Here is a 14,911-nt window from a genome sequence, read left to right as displayed (position 1 = left end):
ACTAAAGAGAAAATATAAAATTGGGGGGAAAAATAGAAATTACTCTGCCTATATTTCTCTGCCTACAATTTTACTATACTCAGCAAATATATGTTGAGCACTTTTTTTAATACGCATGAGATACTCTTTTTTTATATAACTTTATTTTATTTATGTGATGCTGAGGATTGAATCCAGTACCTCACATGTGCTAGACAAGCACTATACAACTGAGCCACAACCCCAGCCCTGAGCACTTGTGTTATGTCAGACATTGTATACCGCACACTTTGAGAGTCGCACAGTTCTGTAGTTCCTTATTATATTGGTAAAAATCAACATACATCGTGTGTACCCTCTCAGTCCTTGCACATCATTGAATGGTAACGCTATGATTCCCAGTAGAAGTATGTAAACAATATGCACTTGTCAGAATTATTTTCAGAATATCTTTGGAGAGTAGGGCCAGAATATCTTTGGAGAGATACAAGGGCCCAAAACAAAATCTTTTACTGAAAAAAAAATCCCTTTTGATACCCATCTGGTGGCAATGTAATAGAAACATAAGATCAGTCAGTGTTCTCGTTCCAGTCTGAAAAACAACTCTATTTTGTGCCCTGGTTAGTGTGCCTGAGGAGTTCCACGTTTTTCTGAACATTTTGAGGGCAATTTTGGTCTATGGATTGTGTATAGTAAATATTGAGTGAAAAAGAAAACTCTCATTTCCATCTCCACCCCTCTCTTATTTTGTTGGAGGAGGGGACTGAGGATTGAACTTAGGGGTACTGGACTTCGAAGCAATATCCCCAAGCTCTATTTTGTATTTTATTTAGAGACAGGGTCTTTTTTAGTTCCTTAGTGCCTGGACAGGAATGCCCAGTTCCTTTTTATCACCTCTTTGCCGAGGACAACTTTGTCAGCTGTACTAGTTGGAGACAGAACATGGCACTTATCATCCAAGCATAATGCTAGTTACTCTTTGTTAGGCTTGAATGTGTGTACCTCTGCCCCAAATTACTGTACGGAAACTGTAACCTCCAAAGTGATGATATTAGGAAGTGGTGCCTTTAAAATGTGATTAGATCATAGGGGTGAAGCCCTGGAGATTGCGATTAGTGCCCTTATGACAAAGGCTTCAGAGAGTTGGCTAGTTTCTTCCACCATGTGAAGACACATAGAAGATGCCACGCTTGAAGATACAACCCTCAGCAGACACAAAATCTGCCCTCACCTTGATATTGGCTTCCAAGCCTCAGAACTATAAGAAGAAAGTCAGCCTGTCTATAAGAGTTTTTCTTTTAACAACAGCCCCCCAAACCTAAGACAGTCTTAGCCTAGAAGCTGAAGTATTTGTGGGGATGAAAATGGATTCAGACAGACTCTTTCAAGAAGGTCTTGAATTGAATGTTATAGATTAGAATTTAGGAAAGGAAAAAAGATAGCCCTGGGTCTGTTTAGTCTCAGAATCAGAGAATGGAAATTGACTAGTTGTGAATATCCTCAGTGAATGGAACTAAAAATTAAATTATTAACCTCATAAAACCCACTTTCAGCGTATTCTACTATTAGTATTTTCTATCTTCAAGTTAATATAACTTATACAATAGAAGCATTGAAGTAATGCCCTTTTGGTTTTATTTTTTTCCAGCTAGAAGATGATATCATAGCTAGAAAGATGTACTTCACAAAAATGACAGATTTTTTACATAATATCACTTCGAATAATTGGTTTTATATTCAGTTTTCAGTACTTGGATTCATAGGTAAGCAATTGGTTTATTTTGTTGGATCAAGATTTTGTAGCACACAATAGTCTCAAAACTTTTTAACAACTTGTCAAAGAGTTTGTTACCAAATGGAAAGGAATGGCATGATTCCTGTAAAGATATTATTATTTTAATAATAAAGTCATGTTCAAGTACCTGAATTTCAGCATTTCCTAAGCGAAAGTTTTTTTCTAGATATACCCTAAACATGTGCAGATCAACATATATACAGTTATGTATAAAAAAAATTATAAGTGGTTGCTAAGAGTCTGGCATAGTAGCTCTCTGAAAAAGATGTACTTTTCTTTTTTTCACATAGGAGAATACCAAGGGACCAAAGGTATAGCCCGATGGAAGAGCATGTTTAAGGGCCTGGGTTCAACCCCCCCCCCCCCGCAACCTTTCTCCCCTGAAATTTTGAATATCAAAGAACAGAAGTTCTACAGAAAGGAATTTTATCTCTGCAATTCCCAGTATGATAAAGCCAACATTCTTTAACAATATAGAAATATGATATGAACTATACCCACCTCAGAAAATTTCCTTAAACTGCCCATAATGTGATTGGGGTGGTGTTGGGGATTGAACCCAGGGCCTTGCACACACTAGGCAAGTGCTGTACCACTGGGCTATACCCCTGTTTCCCCCCTAACCTTTTAAAAATTCTGAGACAGGGTCCTGCTAATTTGTCAAGTCTGGCCTTGAACTTGGGATCCTCCTGCTTATGCCTCCTAGGTCACTGGTATTACAGGTGCACGCCACCACATCCAGCTGGGTGATTTTTTTTTTTTTTTAACAATTCTTCCATAGACTTTCTTTTTTCTTCCTTCTGTTCTTTCCACCTTCCGTCTTTCTATCCTTCTGTTCCTTTTGAACCCCAAGGCAGCGAGTTGAATAACAGTACGCATTTCACAGTGCCTGACGTTACTGATTCATACAGGTACCCTCTCTTACTTTCTTTTATCCTTAATCCCTGCTCTCACTTTCCCCCACCCACTACGAGCTTTTCATTCTAACATGTTGAGATGCACTTACAAATCTGCACATATCTATGTAAAATATTTGATGCTTCTCTTGTTTGTACCTGTTGTAAATTTACATAATTAGTAATAACAGAAGCCTATTTCTTTCCCTTACATTTTTCCTCAAAATTAGATTTTCTTTCTTTCTTCTTCTTTTTTTTTTTTTTTTTGGTACTAGGGATTGAACCCAGGGGCGCTTTACCACTGATCCACATTCCCAGCCCTTTTTATTTTTTATCTTGAGACAGAGTCTCACTGAGTTGCTTACATCCTCACCAAATTGCTGAGGCTGTATTTGAACACGTAATCCTTCTGCCTCAGCCTCCTGAGCTTCTGGGATTACAGGCATACACTGTGCCAGCAAAACTAGATGTTTAAACTCTCAACATGTTGCTTTATGTCCATTCTCTTTATTTACTTATTTATTTTTACTGCTGCATGTATGCTGAGTGTTAGTCCATTTGATTTACCCACTCCCTGAGTGGCAGACCTTGATTGTTATCAATTTTCTACTACCAGAGACAAAAAAAGAAAGGACCTATATGTCCTGTGGGGAGGAATTGCTAAGGACAAATACAGCTGATTGCTTTGCAGATTGGCTGTAGTTGATGCTCTCATAAGCGCTCTAGAGGTCTTGCTTCTGGGGATCATGTGCTTGTCAACATTTGTCTTTATTTATTTGCCATTGGGAGGACCATAAAGCCTTTCACTGATTGCTAGTAAGGTCAATCTGTTCTTTATATACTTACTTGATCACACTGCTTTCCCCAAAGTTTCCACAACATTTTAAACTTCAGAGGCTTTTTACTCAGCCTTGGCTAAAATAAGAAAAATATCATAGGTAAACATAATACCTGATGAGAAGCTTCAAGAGGAAATAATCTTGTTGTATTACTCTGAGAATTTAATATTCTCAAAGAATTTTCTGTGTCAAGAACTTCAAGTACAAGAAGCACAGGGTATTTACATTTTAATCACCACATATAAACTGGACATGACACCAAAGTCTTACTGAGGCTTAATTTTGTGTAGGTTTTGGCCGTGTCGTGATGAAAATTCTGTTATTTATTATTTACCAAAAACATGAACCTGATAAATAGAATTTTACAGCATGCTATCAGCAGATGGGGAAATGAATTAACTCTTTCTGTTATCGAATCCCTTGCTTTGGCTAATATGTAAATGAGTGCCAAAAGTTAAGATACAGCCATATAATTAAATCACCCACAAAAATCCAAGTTTCAAGGAAAATTGAAACATGCTCGCATCCTATGATCATGCTTATTAATTGGTTAAATGTATTTTGCATGAATAAAGTGACCATTTAACTGAATCTTATTCCTCTTATTTCACTTTAAAATTAAAGATGCAGTATATTAGAAAAAAGTAATTAGACCTGATAAAATCATATTTTAAACATAGTAAATCTTTAAGAATCTTAATATTAAAAAAGTCAAATAATGTGCTCAAATATCAAAATAATACAGTATTTTAATAAAAATTAAGTACTAAAGGTAAGTAGGCAGTAGATGGATAAAATGTTACAAAAGTCAGGTAAAAAAAATCACAGTTGTACAAAGTTCAGTAAGAGATTACAGTTCTTGTACTCTCCACTCCATTTACTTATCTTTCATTTCATTTTGGACAACCAATTTGTACTAGATATCAAAATTGATTTCCTGAGAGTATCAGTGAATCTAAACCAGCTTACCCTCTTTTCTTCAGAACTGGTAACCCTTAATCAATACTTAAGCAGACACAGTATTTTACTTTCTCTTCTTCCAACTTCATTGATGCTTTAAACTTGACTTCTAAAGAATAGGTTATATTTAAGTTTTTATAGTTGCTCTTTTTCCATGTTTAATGGAATGGACAACTATTTATGAATTATTTGTATTTATTTACTTTTACCTATAGGAAAACTGTTTAGAACCGAGGACTTGCCTGGCTTTGTACATTTTTTTCTAATGTTCTACAAAGATAAACCCATAGACTTGCTCTTGGAGACCATATTTCAGGTAAAGATGTGTGATCCAGCAGAAAATTTTGTGAGTATTTCTTTACTTTATAAATACCAATTATTTTAAGAAAACACTGTCTTATGTAATTACCTAAAATTTGTTTACCAACCCAAATCAATTTTTTAAACTTGATACTCTCTCTTAATGTTTTTACCAATATTTTTGCACAATTAATGAAGTACTTATAAACCAAAAATGCTGTGAAAAGTGGAAACAGAGCCAAAGATAGAATGAGCAAATGGGGAAAAAAATGGTAGACATAAATGCAAACATTCCAGTATTTACATTAAATATAAATGGACAAAATATGCCAATTAGGAAATCATCATAATAGAACTTTTTAAATGACACAACAGTCAATGTCTATACTCAGTTCAAATGTAAGGTATAGATTGAAAGTCATACATGGAAGTTGGACATTGTGGTGCATGCTGTAAGCCCAGTGACACTGGAGGCTAAGGAAGGAGGATGACAAGTTCAAAGCCAACCTCAGCGACTTAGCAAGGCCCTAAGTAAATTAGTGAGAGCTGTCTCAAAAAAAAAAGTAACACATGAAAAAATATATATGATGCAAATCAAAGGAAATTTGTAAGAGTAACTACATTAATACAAAAGTGGACTTCAGACCAACAAAAAACAAAGAGATCAAGAAAGATATTATGTGCTGAATGCTGAGTTCACCCAGAAGACATATCAATCCTAAAAGTATATGCATCCAACTAGAGAGTCTCAAAATACATGAAGTAAAATCTAACAGAACTGAAAGGAGAAATATATTTATCCACAAATATAGTTGGAGATTTTTTTAATACTCTCCTCTAAGCAGACAAAAACCAGCAAGGAGAGCAAAGAACTGAAAATCAACAGCTACCAACTGGATTTAATGAATATTTAAAAACCACTATACCCAACAATAGTGAAACATGAGTTCTTCTAAAATACACATAGAAAAGTCACCAAAATAGTCACACCTCGAGTCATGAAACAAAGCCTATCAAATTTAAATTGAAATAATAAAAAAGTATGCTCTGACCACAGCACATTCAAATTGGAAATCATAATAGAAAGGTAAGTAAAATCTCAAATGTATGGGAAGCAAGCAACACTCTTCTCAATAAACTGAGGGTGAAATAGGATGCCTCAAAGGAAATGAGAAAATTATTTAAACTGAATAAAAATACAGTGTATCAATATTTGTGGCACCCAACTAACGCACTAGAGAAAAATTTATAGCATCACATCTAAATCTTAGAAGAAAACTCTCACATTAACATCTGCTGCCGTCTTAATAAAGTAAAAAATAAGGGCAAAATAAAGCAAGCAGTGGGAGCAAATAATGACAAAAGCAGAAAACAATAAAAGCACAACCCATTGGAGATTAATGGAACCAAAAGCTAGTTCTGTGAAAAACGATGAAACTGATACATTTCTAACAACTGACAAAAAAGAAGACACAGTTACCATATCAGAATGAAGGAGAATATCATGACTGCTTCACACACATTAAAAGGATAAACAGGGAACACTACAAAGCGTTCTATGCTTATAAATTTGTCAACTTAAATGAAATGAACCATTCATCACAATTTGCAAACTACCAAAACTCATCTGGAAATAAGTAGGCAACCTGAATGGTAATATATGTACTGAAGAAATTAGATTAACAGTGAAAAACCTTCTGAGAGAGAAATTTCCAGGTCCAGATTGTCTCAAAAATGAATTTTATCTAAACATTGAAGGAAGAAATAATGGCAATTATCCCAACCCATTTCACCCTGATATGAAAACCAGGCAAAGATAATGCCAAAGAACAAAACAAAACAAAACAAAGACAAATATTTTCATAAATATCAACATAAAATTCTCATCTAAAAAATAGCAAATTGAATCCAGCAGTACATAAAAAGAGTAACACACATGCCAATTGCTACTTATCTTATGAATACAAGACTGGCTTAATATTTGAAAACTATACAATATAATCTATCCATTTACAACAGACAATAGTATGGCAGTATGTAAAAACGTGGATGTGTAACCGATGTGATTCTGCAATCTGTATACAGGGGAAAAATGGGAGTTCATAATCCACTTGAATCAAATGTATGAAATATGATATGTCAAGAGCTATGTAATGTTTTGAACAACTAATAAAAATAAATAAATAAAATAAATAGCTCTGGGGAAAAAAAAAGATTCTAAGGAAGAAAAGCCAAAAAATTATTTGACAAAATTCCATATCTACTCATGATAAAAATCTCTCAGTCAAATGGAAATAGAAAGAAACTTGGACTTCATCCAAGTGAAAAAAATAAATAACTTCTGTGTTGTAAAAGACACCGTTAAGAGAATGACAAGAGAACACAGAGTAAAAGAAAATATTGATAAATTCCATATCCAGCAAGGGACTTATATTCAGAATATATACATAGAATTCACAAACACAGCAACAATGAAATTTAAAAAAGGCAAAAGATTTGACCAGATACTACAAGGACTTCCTTGGGTGTTGCTTTCCTTACTGCCATATGTGATTCATGCAGGTTGACTTTACCAGCAGGCTCTTTGGGGTGTCCTGCTGGGAAGTCACATTTGACAATCCACTCCCACCAGAGCTGTATTAATGGCTTAACAAATATTGTCATACTTGTTACATTTTAACTCCTCAACCAATTTTATCTGATGTAGTTTCAAATTGAGTTAACTCTAGATCATTAAATTGTTATAATTATAAAAATGATCCGTTAATACAATGTTTTCCTACATTCGGTATTGAGTAGAAATTCATCTGAGTAAATGTGCTATTTAAAAAAAAAAAGAAAAGAAACCTCTTAAGAACATGTATGAAGACATGAATTGATATGAACATACTTTATATACAAATAGAGATATGAAAAAATGTGCTCTATATGTGTAGTAAGAATTGTAATGCATTCCGCTGCCACGTATTTAAAAAATAAAATCAATTAATGAAAAAAAAACCTCTTGTGTATACTGATTAGTACAGGAAGAGAAAGGCAGAATAATGTAGTGTGATAGAAAAAGATAGGGAAATACTAAATTTTCATTTAAATTATTAAAATGAAAAGAAAGGAAAGGAAAATGGTAGCAGGCTCAATAGCAGCCTTATTTTCTGAGATGGAGTTCATGAAAATATAGGCTTTAACCCAAACCTTCTCCTAGCCCAACTCTTTTGCTCTATTATGAAGAAAGAGCTAAGAACTAAAGGTTTTAAATTTTAAAATAGTAATATAGAACTCTAGCAAAAATGAATATCATAAAACTCCTGTCGTCTGTAAATGTGATAAAAAGGAATAGCTGGAATTTTACAGAAGATTCTTGTTTCATTTTTTCCCTCAGAAAGAATGTTCAAAACGCCAGAAACACATACTTCTTCAGCATAAACCTTCTCTTTTCCAGCACGTGGGTATACATTCGTCACTTCCTGGAAAAGAACAATATTACAAAGTAAGATTTTGAAATGGAACTTACTAATTTATACTGTTTCATGTAATTATAAAATAACATTTAGAAAAGGAGTGATAATGTGGGAGACTATAAAATACTGTTGTCTAGGCAGAATTCATGTAGTACAAAACCATCTGTTGTGAAGAGAACCTAGAAATTTAACAATTAACTCTTATTAAAGACCCAAGTTATTTTATCAGGATAAGGAAACTTACAGCCTACATAAACATGTTTATCTTCCTACTTTCCACTGTAAAATTCAAGTAATAAGATTAAAAAAGCATTTTGAAAATCATGATAAAATTCACTATCTAAAATTCAAAATTATAAAAATAAATTCAAAAATTGGGGAACTTTATTGTTTAGTTTAAATTTATAATTATTTTTATTTAGATGGCTCTATCAGATAAAGAAAATTTCAACTTTGTTTCATATTAATCATCCTTAAGTTTCACATTATTTTTGGAAGTAATATTATTGATAATATTACTTAGCATTTGTGTTACTTAGCTTTCAGCACTGTGACAAAATACCTGACATAATCAACTTAATAAGGAATATGGTTTATTTTGGCTCATAGTTTCAAAGATTTCCTTCCATATTTTTCTTGTCTTACTGCTTTGGGACTGTTGTGGGACAGTACATCATGGTGGGAGCACATGGCAGAAGAGCTGCTCACTTAATTTTGGAAAAGCAAAGAAAGAAAAGAGGCTAGGTTCTAATATCCCCTTCAAGACACATCCTCAGTGACCTAACTTTCTCCCAATAGGTCCCACCTCTTAAAGTTTCCATCACCTCCCAACAGCACCATAGGGTGGTGGTGACAAAGCCTTCAACACATGGGACTTTGGGGGCTACTTATCCAATCTACGGGAGCATCTTAGCAGATTACAAGAAACAAAGGGTTCATTTTCAAAACACCAAGGTTAGTCTCAGTGACCTAGGACTGTATGTATACATATATATCTGTGTGTGTTTGACATTAGACAAACACTTCTCTGAGATTTCTTCAACAATAAAACAAAAAGTATAAATTAAATGACCTCTAAGACTGCGTCCATCTTTGAGATGCTACTGGCGTGGCTCTCCTTAGTGTCTTCACACAACAAAGGACATGGTTTTATTCCTCTGTCAACTGAGATGAGAGTTGCACGTCCACATCCTCCCGTCAACCATGACCTGCCCTCTTTCTGCCTTTCCTGCTCCATGTTTGGTACCGCAGTCCTAGAGGAGGACTGGGAACACAGTGTGAGCTCAGTCAAGTCAGCTGCCAACCCTCAGGCCAGGGAGAATCCAGGAACAAACGTGTGCAGCAGACAAGACAACGCAAGTGCCTGGAATAATACAATTTTTAAAGGTTGTGAATTTTTATGCAAAAAAACACCACCATCAAAAACATAAAATATGGCAGCAGAAGGTGTAGGCACAAGCTAGTCTATGTCTTCTTATTTTGGGTCACCTTATTTTTTATAATGGGAATCTTTTCTAACATCTTCTATTTTTACCACATAAGATCTTAACATTTATAAATTCATGGCAGATTAAGAATGTACACATTAGCATTCATATTTTGATGTTGTAATCTTGGCTATTTTTGCTTTGTATACTTCATACCGCATAAAATAGAATTTATAACAAATAATATGCCATGTATTAAATTATTTTAAAATTATTTTAAAAATTTCTGACAGGATATCTATTATTAGGATTTTCATAATTTTAACAGCTCCTTTAAAAAGCATCAGACTCATTCTTTGGAAAAAGTAGCATAACAAGAATAAAACTGTTTCTCAACCTTCTTAAGAGTGGATAAGAGACATCATATTTTTAAAATGTTAAGCCTTTAATAATAAAGTGGTAAGTATAAAACTTGACATAAATATGTGGCAGTTATTAGATATTTGTTAATCTTGTATCATTTTAAAAACTGTGTTCCATATATGTTCAATTTTTGTTTCTATGTTTTCCTTAATATTCATTCCTATAAGTTTTTCTTAAAAAAAAAAACTCTCTGTAGAATGCATTCCTTAACCAGTTAAATTATGTATTACACTTACTGTAAAACTTTTAACATTTAAGATAAGTTTTTTAGACTACAATTTTATTAAGTAGAAAAAGTATTATTTAACTTGTAGTTCAAAAAATAACCTAATGAAACAAGAAATACAATGTCATCTTAGTGATGAGCTTTCTTAATTTGAATTTTTTTGAAACTTGCCTAGATCTTTCATTTAAATGTTGCTTAGCATGTCATATTCTGAATCTATAATAAACATAACAATTTTCCTTTTAGAAATTACTAAAATATTTTGGTGTGGGTAAAATGGTAATTTCTGAAAATCCACATAAAATATTCGCACTGGAAAATTTTTAAAAAATTGGTAAGCAGGGCTGTGATTGTAGCTCAGTGATAGAGCACTTGCCTCAATGTGTGAGGCATTGGGTTCAGTTCTCAGCCCCACATATAAATATATGAATAAAATAAAGGTCCATCAACAACTAAAAAATATTTTTAAAAATTGATAAGCAGACAAATAGCATGTTTTTTAGAACTAGCTAATGTTCTTTCCTATGCAAAAAGTCATTTTCCTTTTACTGCACTGCACCAGCTGCAGGGCCAAGCATTTAAATGCACTGGAGATAGGGCTGCCAGATAGAACACACAAATCCAGTTATCTTTCAGTTCACCTTACTTTTGTCACCTATGTCCCATTTGTTTTGTTGTTGCTGTTGAGAACCATGATGAGCCTAGCTGAAGGTGGAGGAAGAAGGAGTAGAAGGAAGGATACTTCGCTTTAAAATGCTGTAACTCGCTGAATTCACTTACTAGTTGTAGAAGTTTTCTGGTAGAATTTTTTGGGTCTTCTAGGTATAGAATCATATTGTCGGCAAATAGTGCTAATTTGAGTTTTTCTTTACCTATCCGTATCCCTTTAATTTCTTTCATCTCTCTAATTGCTAGGGCCACTGTTAAAATGACTATGTTACACAGAAGTGGTGAAAGAGGGCATCCCTGTCTTGTTCCAGTTTTTAGAGGGAATGCTTTCAATTTTTCTTCATTTAGAATGATGTTGACCTAGGGCTTAGCATAGATAGCTTTTACGATGTTGAGATATGTTCCTGTTATCCATAGTTTTTCTAGTGTTTTGAACATGAAGGGGTGCTGTATTTTGTCAAATGCTTTTTCTGCATCTGTTGAGATGATCATGTGGTTCTTATCTTTAAGTCTATTGATGTGATGAATTATGTTTATTGATTTCCATGTGTGGAACCAACCTTGTATCCCTGGGATGAAGCCCACTTGATCATGGTGCACAATCTTTTTGATATGTTTTTGTAATCAATTTGCCAGAATTTTATTGAGAATTTTTGCATCTATGTTTATTAGAGATATTGATCTGAAGTTTCCTTTCTTTGATGTGCTTTGCCTGGTTTTGGAATCAGGGTGGATATTGGCCTCATAGAATGAGTTTGGAAGTGTTCCCTCTTTTTCTATTTCCTGTAATACATTGAAGAGTATTGGTATTAGTTCCTCTTTAAAGGTTTTGTAGAACTCAGTTGTGTATCCATCTGGTCCTGGACTTTTCTTTCTTTAGTCTATACCCAAAGGACTTAAAAACAGCATACTACAGGGACACAGCCACATCAATGTTTACAGCAGCACAATTCACAATAGCTAAATTGTGGAACCAAACTAGATGCCCTTCAGTAGATGAATGGATAAAGAACTGTGGTATATATATACACAATGGAATATTACTCATCATTAAAAGAGAATAAAATCATGGCATTTGCAGGTAAATGGATGGAGTTGGAGAATAATATAATGCTAAGTAAAGTTAGCCAATCCCAAAAAACCAAATGCCGAATGTTTTCTCTGATTTAAAGATGCTGATTCATAAGGTGCGGGGGGGGGGGGGCATGGGAGGATTAGATCAATTCTAGATACAGAAAAGGGGAGGGAGGAAAGGGAAGGAGTATGGGGGTAGAAACGACGGTGGAATGAGATGGACATCATTACCCTAAGTACATGTATGAAGACAAGAATGGTGTGAATATACTTTGTGTACAACCAGAGATATGAAAAATTGTGCTCTATATGTGTAATATGAATTGTAATGCATTCTGCTGTCATATATAACAAATTAAAATGAAAAAAATAAAAAAAGCTTTAATTTGGCTGATTCAGGCTATGGGACTACCCTAGACTTTTATTAAAGAATGATATGCAACATTTCTGCATTTTATTTAAAGTTTTATGTTTTCATTTTATATAAAGATCCATGTGACACATTTTTTTTTCTCAGAATTTGGAACTAGAAAATGATGTTTTTTCCTAAAGAACAATGTTAATTTCTTTGAGTCATTGTGGGCATTTTACCCCTTTCAAGTTATAAGAAATCCCAAACTGTTGTCATATGAAATGTAATAACTATATTATTTTATATTGACAGCAAAATATCATCAGTTCATTAAGTTTTACATCCAATCTCTTTCATTTATTTATTATAATTAAAAATTTCATTTATTATAATTAAAAATTGTTATAATTTATTATAATTAAAAATTATTGTATGTTTTTTCACAGTAAGTTACACTAACGCCTTTGTACATTATCTACAATAGTTCTTTGGCTGTAATGATAATCTGAACATACAGATTTCCCAGGAATCCTGCTGATGAAAATCCACTTTCATTATTTTTTTTATTATAATAATAATCATCTTTATTTCTTTTCTGGTCTTGGGTAAGTGAGGAATGATCTCATGGTAGCCAGTGATGAGTTCAAAAGGGTATGGAGCTTTTAAAAATAGTCTGAAACACACAGTTACAGATGTAAATGGCATCCCAATTAAATACCTAACAAATACAATATTACAACCACTGATCATGTGCATAATAATGCATTTCATCAAATCTTGAAAATACATTCAAGCCATGTGGTTTCTGCTTATTTTTGTGCGTTCACATCTTCATTTCCAGAGGTGTATTCATATCAGTTTGCACAATTTGGTGCTAAAAATGAATGACCCCAATGTAACACATGGTTAAGTCAATGCTGCCTTGGTTTGCTACACATTGACACCATGCTTGTGCTGCCATTCACATTTTCAAATAAAACCATGCCTGTATCTCATTAATCCTCTATTTTATAATACAAGTGTAATTCAATTGTTTTCCAATGTACCAACATATATTCACACATTTGTAGCCATACATGTGTATCAAAACAGGTAGCATTTTATGAAAATTGGGCAACTTTCTCCAGTAATTATAAATTTTGAGTGTGTTCCTTACCTCTGATTTACCAATGACCTTGCTTTGTTTCTGTGGCAATGCCTTTTATAATGACAGCTGCAGTACTTTGAAAACATTAATTGGTTCATACCAAAGAATTGTAGGAGAGAAATGACTGCTGTAGATTCTAGTCATCCTATCCTCCTGCTTCTGATTGCCAATTGATAAACTTAAGTGGCTCTCATTTAGTTACACACATTATCAAGTACCATTCACCCAGGCTACTTATATTCCTCATCTAATTGCTGCAGCAGAAAGATTTATAAGTCTTCACAGTAGTCCCAAACTGTGGAGAGACAGATTATGGACAAAATTTCACATCAGTTTTAGGTAGGTTACAGGTACTAAAGATCTTTGATTCCATTTCATAAACTTGTTTCCAAGTGATTTTATCCACTTAAATTATATTAAAACTCATGATTCTGGAACTTGTAACCAACTGAGACAAATCCATAGATCCAAAAGCCCAAGTCTCTGTAGCACAATAAGTAAACAAATAGGATAAATATGTCATGCCCAAGGAAAGGAGAACTGGCATGGACTTCCTAGTAGGTTTGACTCTGAATTTAGTTATGTTGTTCATTCTTCAAAGTAATGAGCAGTCAAACAATGCACCCTAATTTCGACATAAAACTCAGTAATCCAACATCATTGATTTGGACTTTTTAAAATATTCATTTAAAATTTTAGCCATGAGATACTTTCTCATGTTCTAGGAGACAGAAGTTAACTAACCATTATGAGGAAAATATGACAACTTATGTGAGCACTGTTAAACAATGGTGTAGAAAAAATTTCAAAAATAATTATGCATTAATTGCAATCAACATTTACTTGCATTAGAACTGGTCTGGAATACCTCTGTAATCAGCTGTCTTGTTCCAGACCCATAGCTTTGATGTTCCTTGGGCTACCAGCTTCTTCTCCAGCCCCTTCCACTGCTGGAGGCCTTGACGTATTGCCCTATTTCTAGCTCTTTGCCTCCAGACCAGCTTCTTGAAAGCTAGGTCCATCCTCACCATCTCAACTCCCCCTTCACCCCTTAGGTCACTGCAGCATGGTCTCATTTGCCAATCCCCCCCCCCCCAGTTAAGCCATGAATATTGTTACTGACAAAACCAACATTAGTATCTAAGATTTCATATTATTAGCTCTTTCCTCAATACCTCACACAAGAGACTTATAAAGTCTTATAGATCCCAAATGAAACTCTTTAACTTTTTGAACTTTCATTGTTTGGATTAAATCCTTCCATAAATTCTCACTGCCTTTACAGAAAAGTTCAAAGTCACCAGCCTGATTTAGAGACAGCCTTCATATTCAAGCTTTTTATTATTTCTTCAGTTTCATTTTTTTT

At 33.9% G+C, this 14,911-nt stretch overlaps 1 protein-coding gene across 1 annotated transcript in view; it reads left to right on the top strand.

The window, feature by feature from the left end:
- The window catches only part of Mgat4d (MGAT4 family member D), a 45,532-nt gene that overhangs the window by 28,230 nt on the left and 2,391 nt on the right, over window positions 1-14,911 (top strand). The window contains exons 8-10 of the mRNA XM_048813438.1: window positions 1,628-1,742; window positions 4,685-4,815; window positions 8,149-8,256. Coding sequence (XP_048669395.1) covers window positions 1,628-1,742; window positions 4,685-4,815; window positions 8,149-8,256 — 354 coding nt within the window. The remainder of the gene's footprint in view (window positions 1-1,627; window positions 1,743-4,684; window positions 4,816-8,148; window positions 8,257-14,911) is intronic.

Source organism: Marmota marmota, unplaced genomic scaffold, assembly GCF_001458135.2.
Source record: "Marmota marmota marmota unplaced genomic scaffold, marMar, whole genome shotgun sequence".
Lineage (NCBI taxonomy): Eukaryota > Metazoa > Chordata > Mammalia > Rodentia > Sciuridae > Marmota > Marmota marmota.
This window is presented reverse-complemented; position numbering and strand designations above follow the sequence as displayed.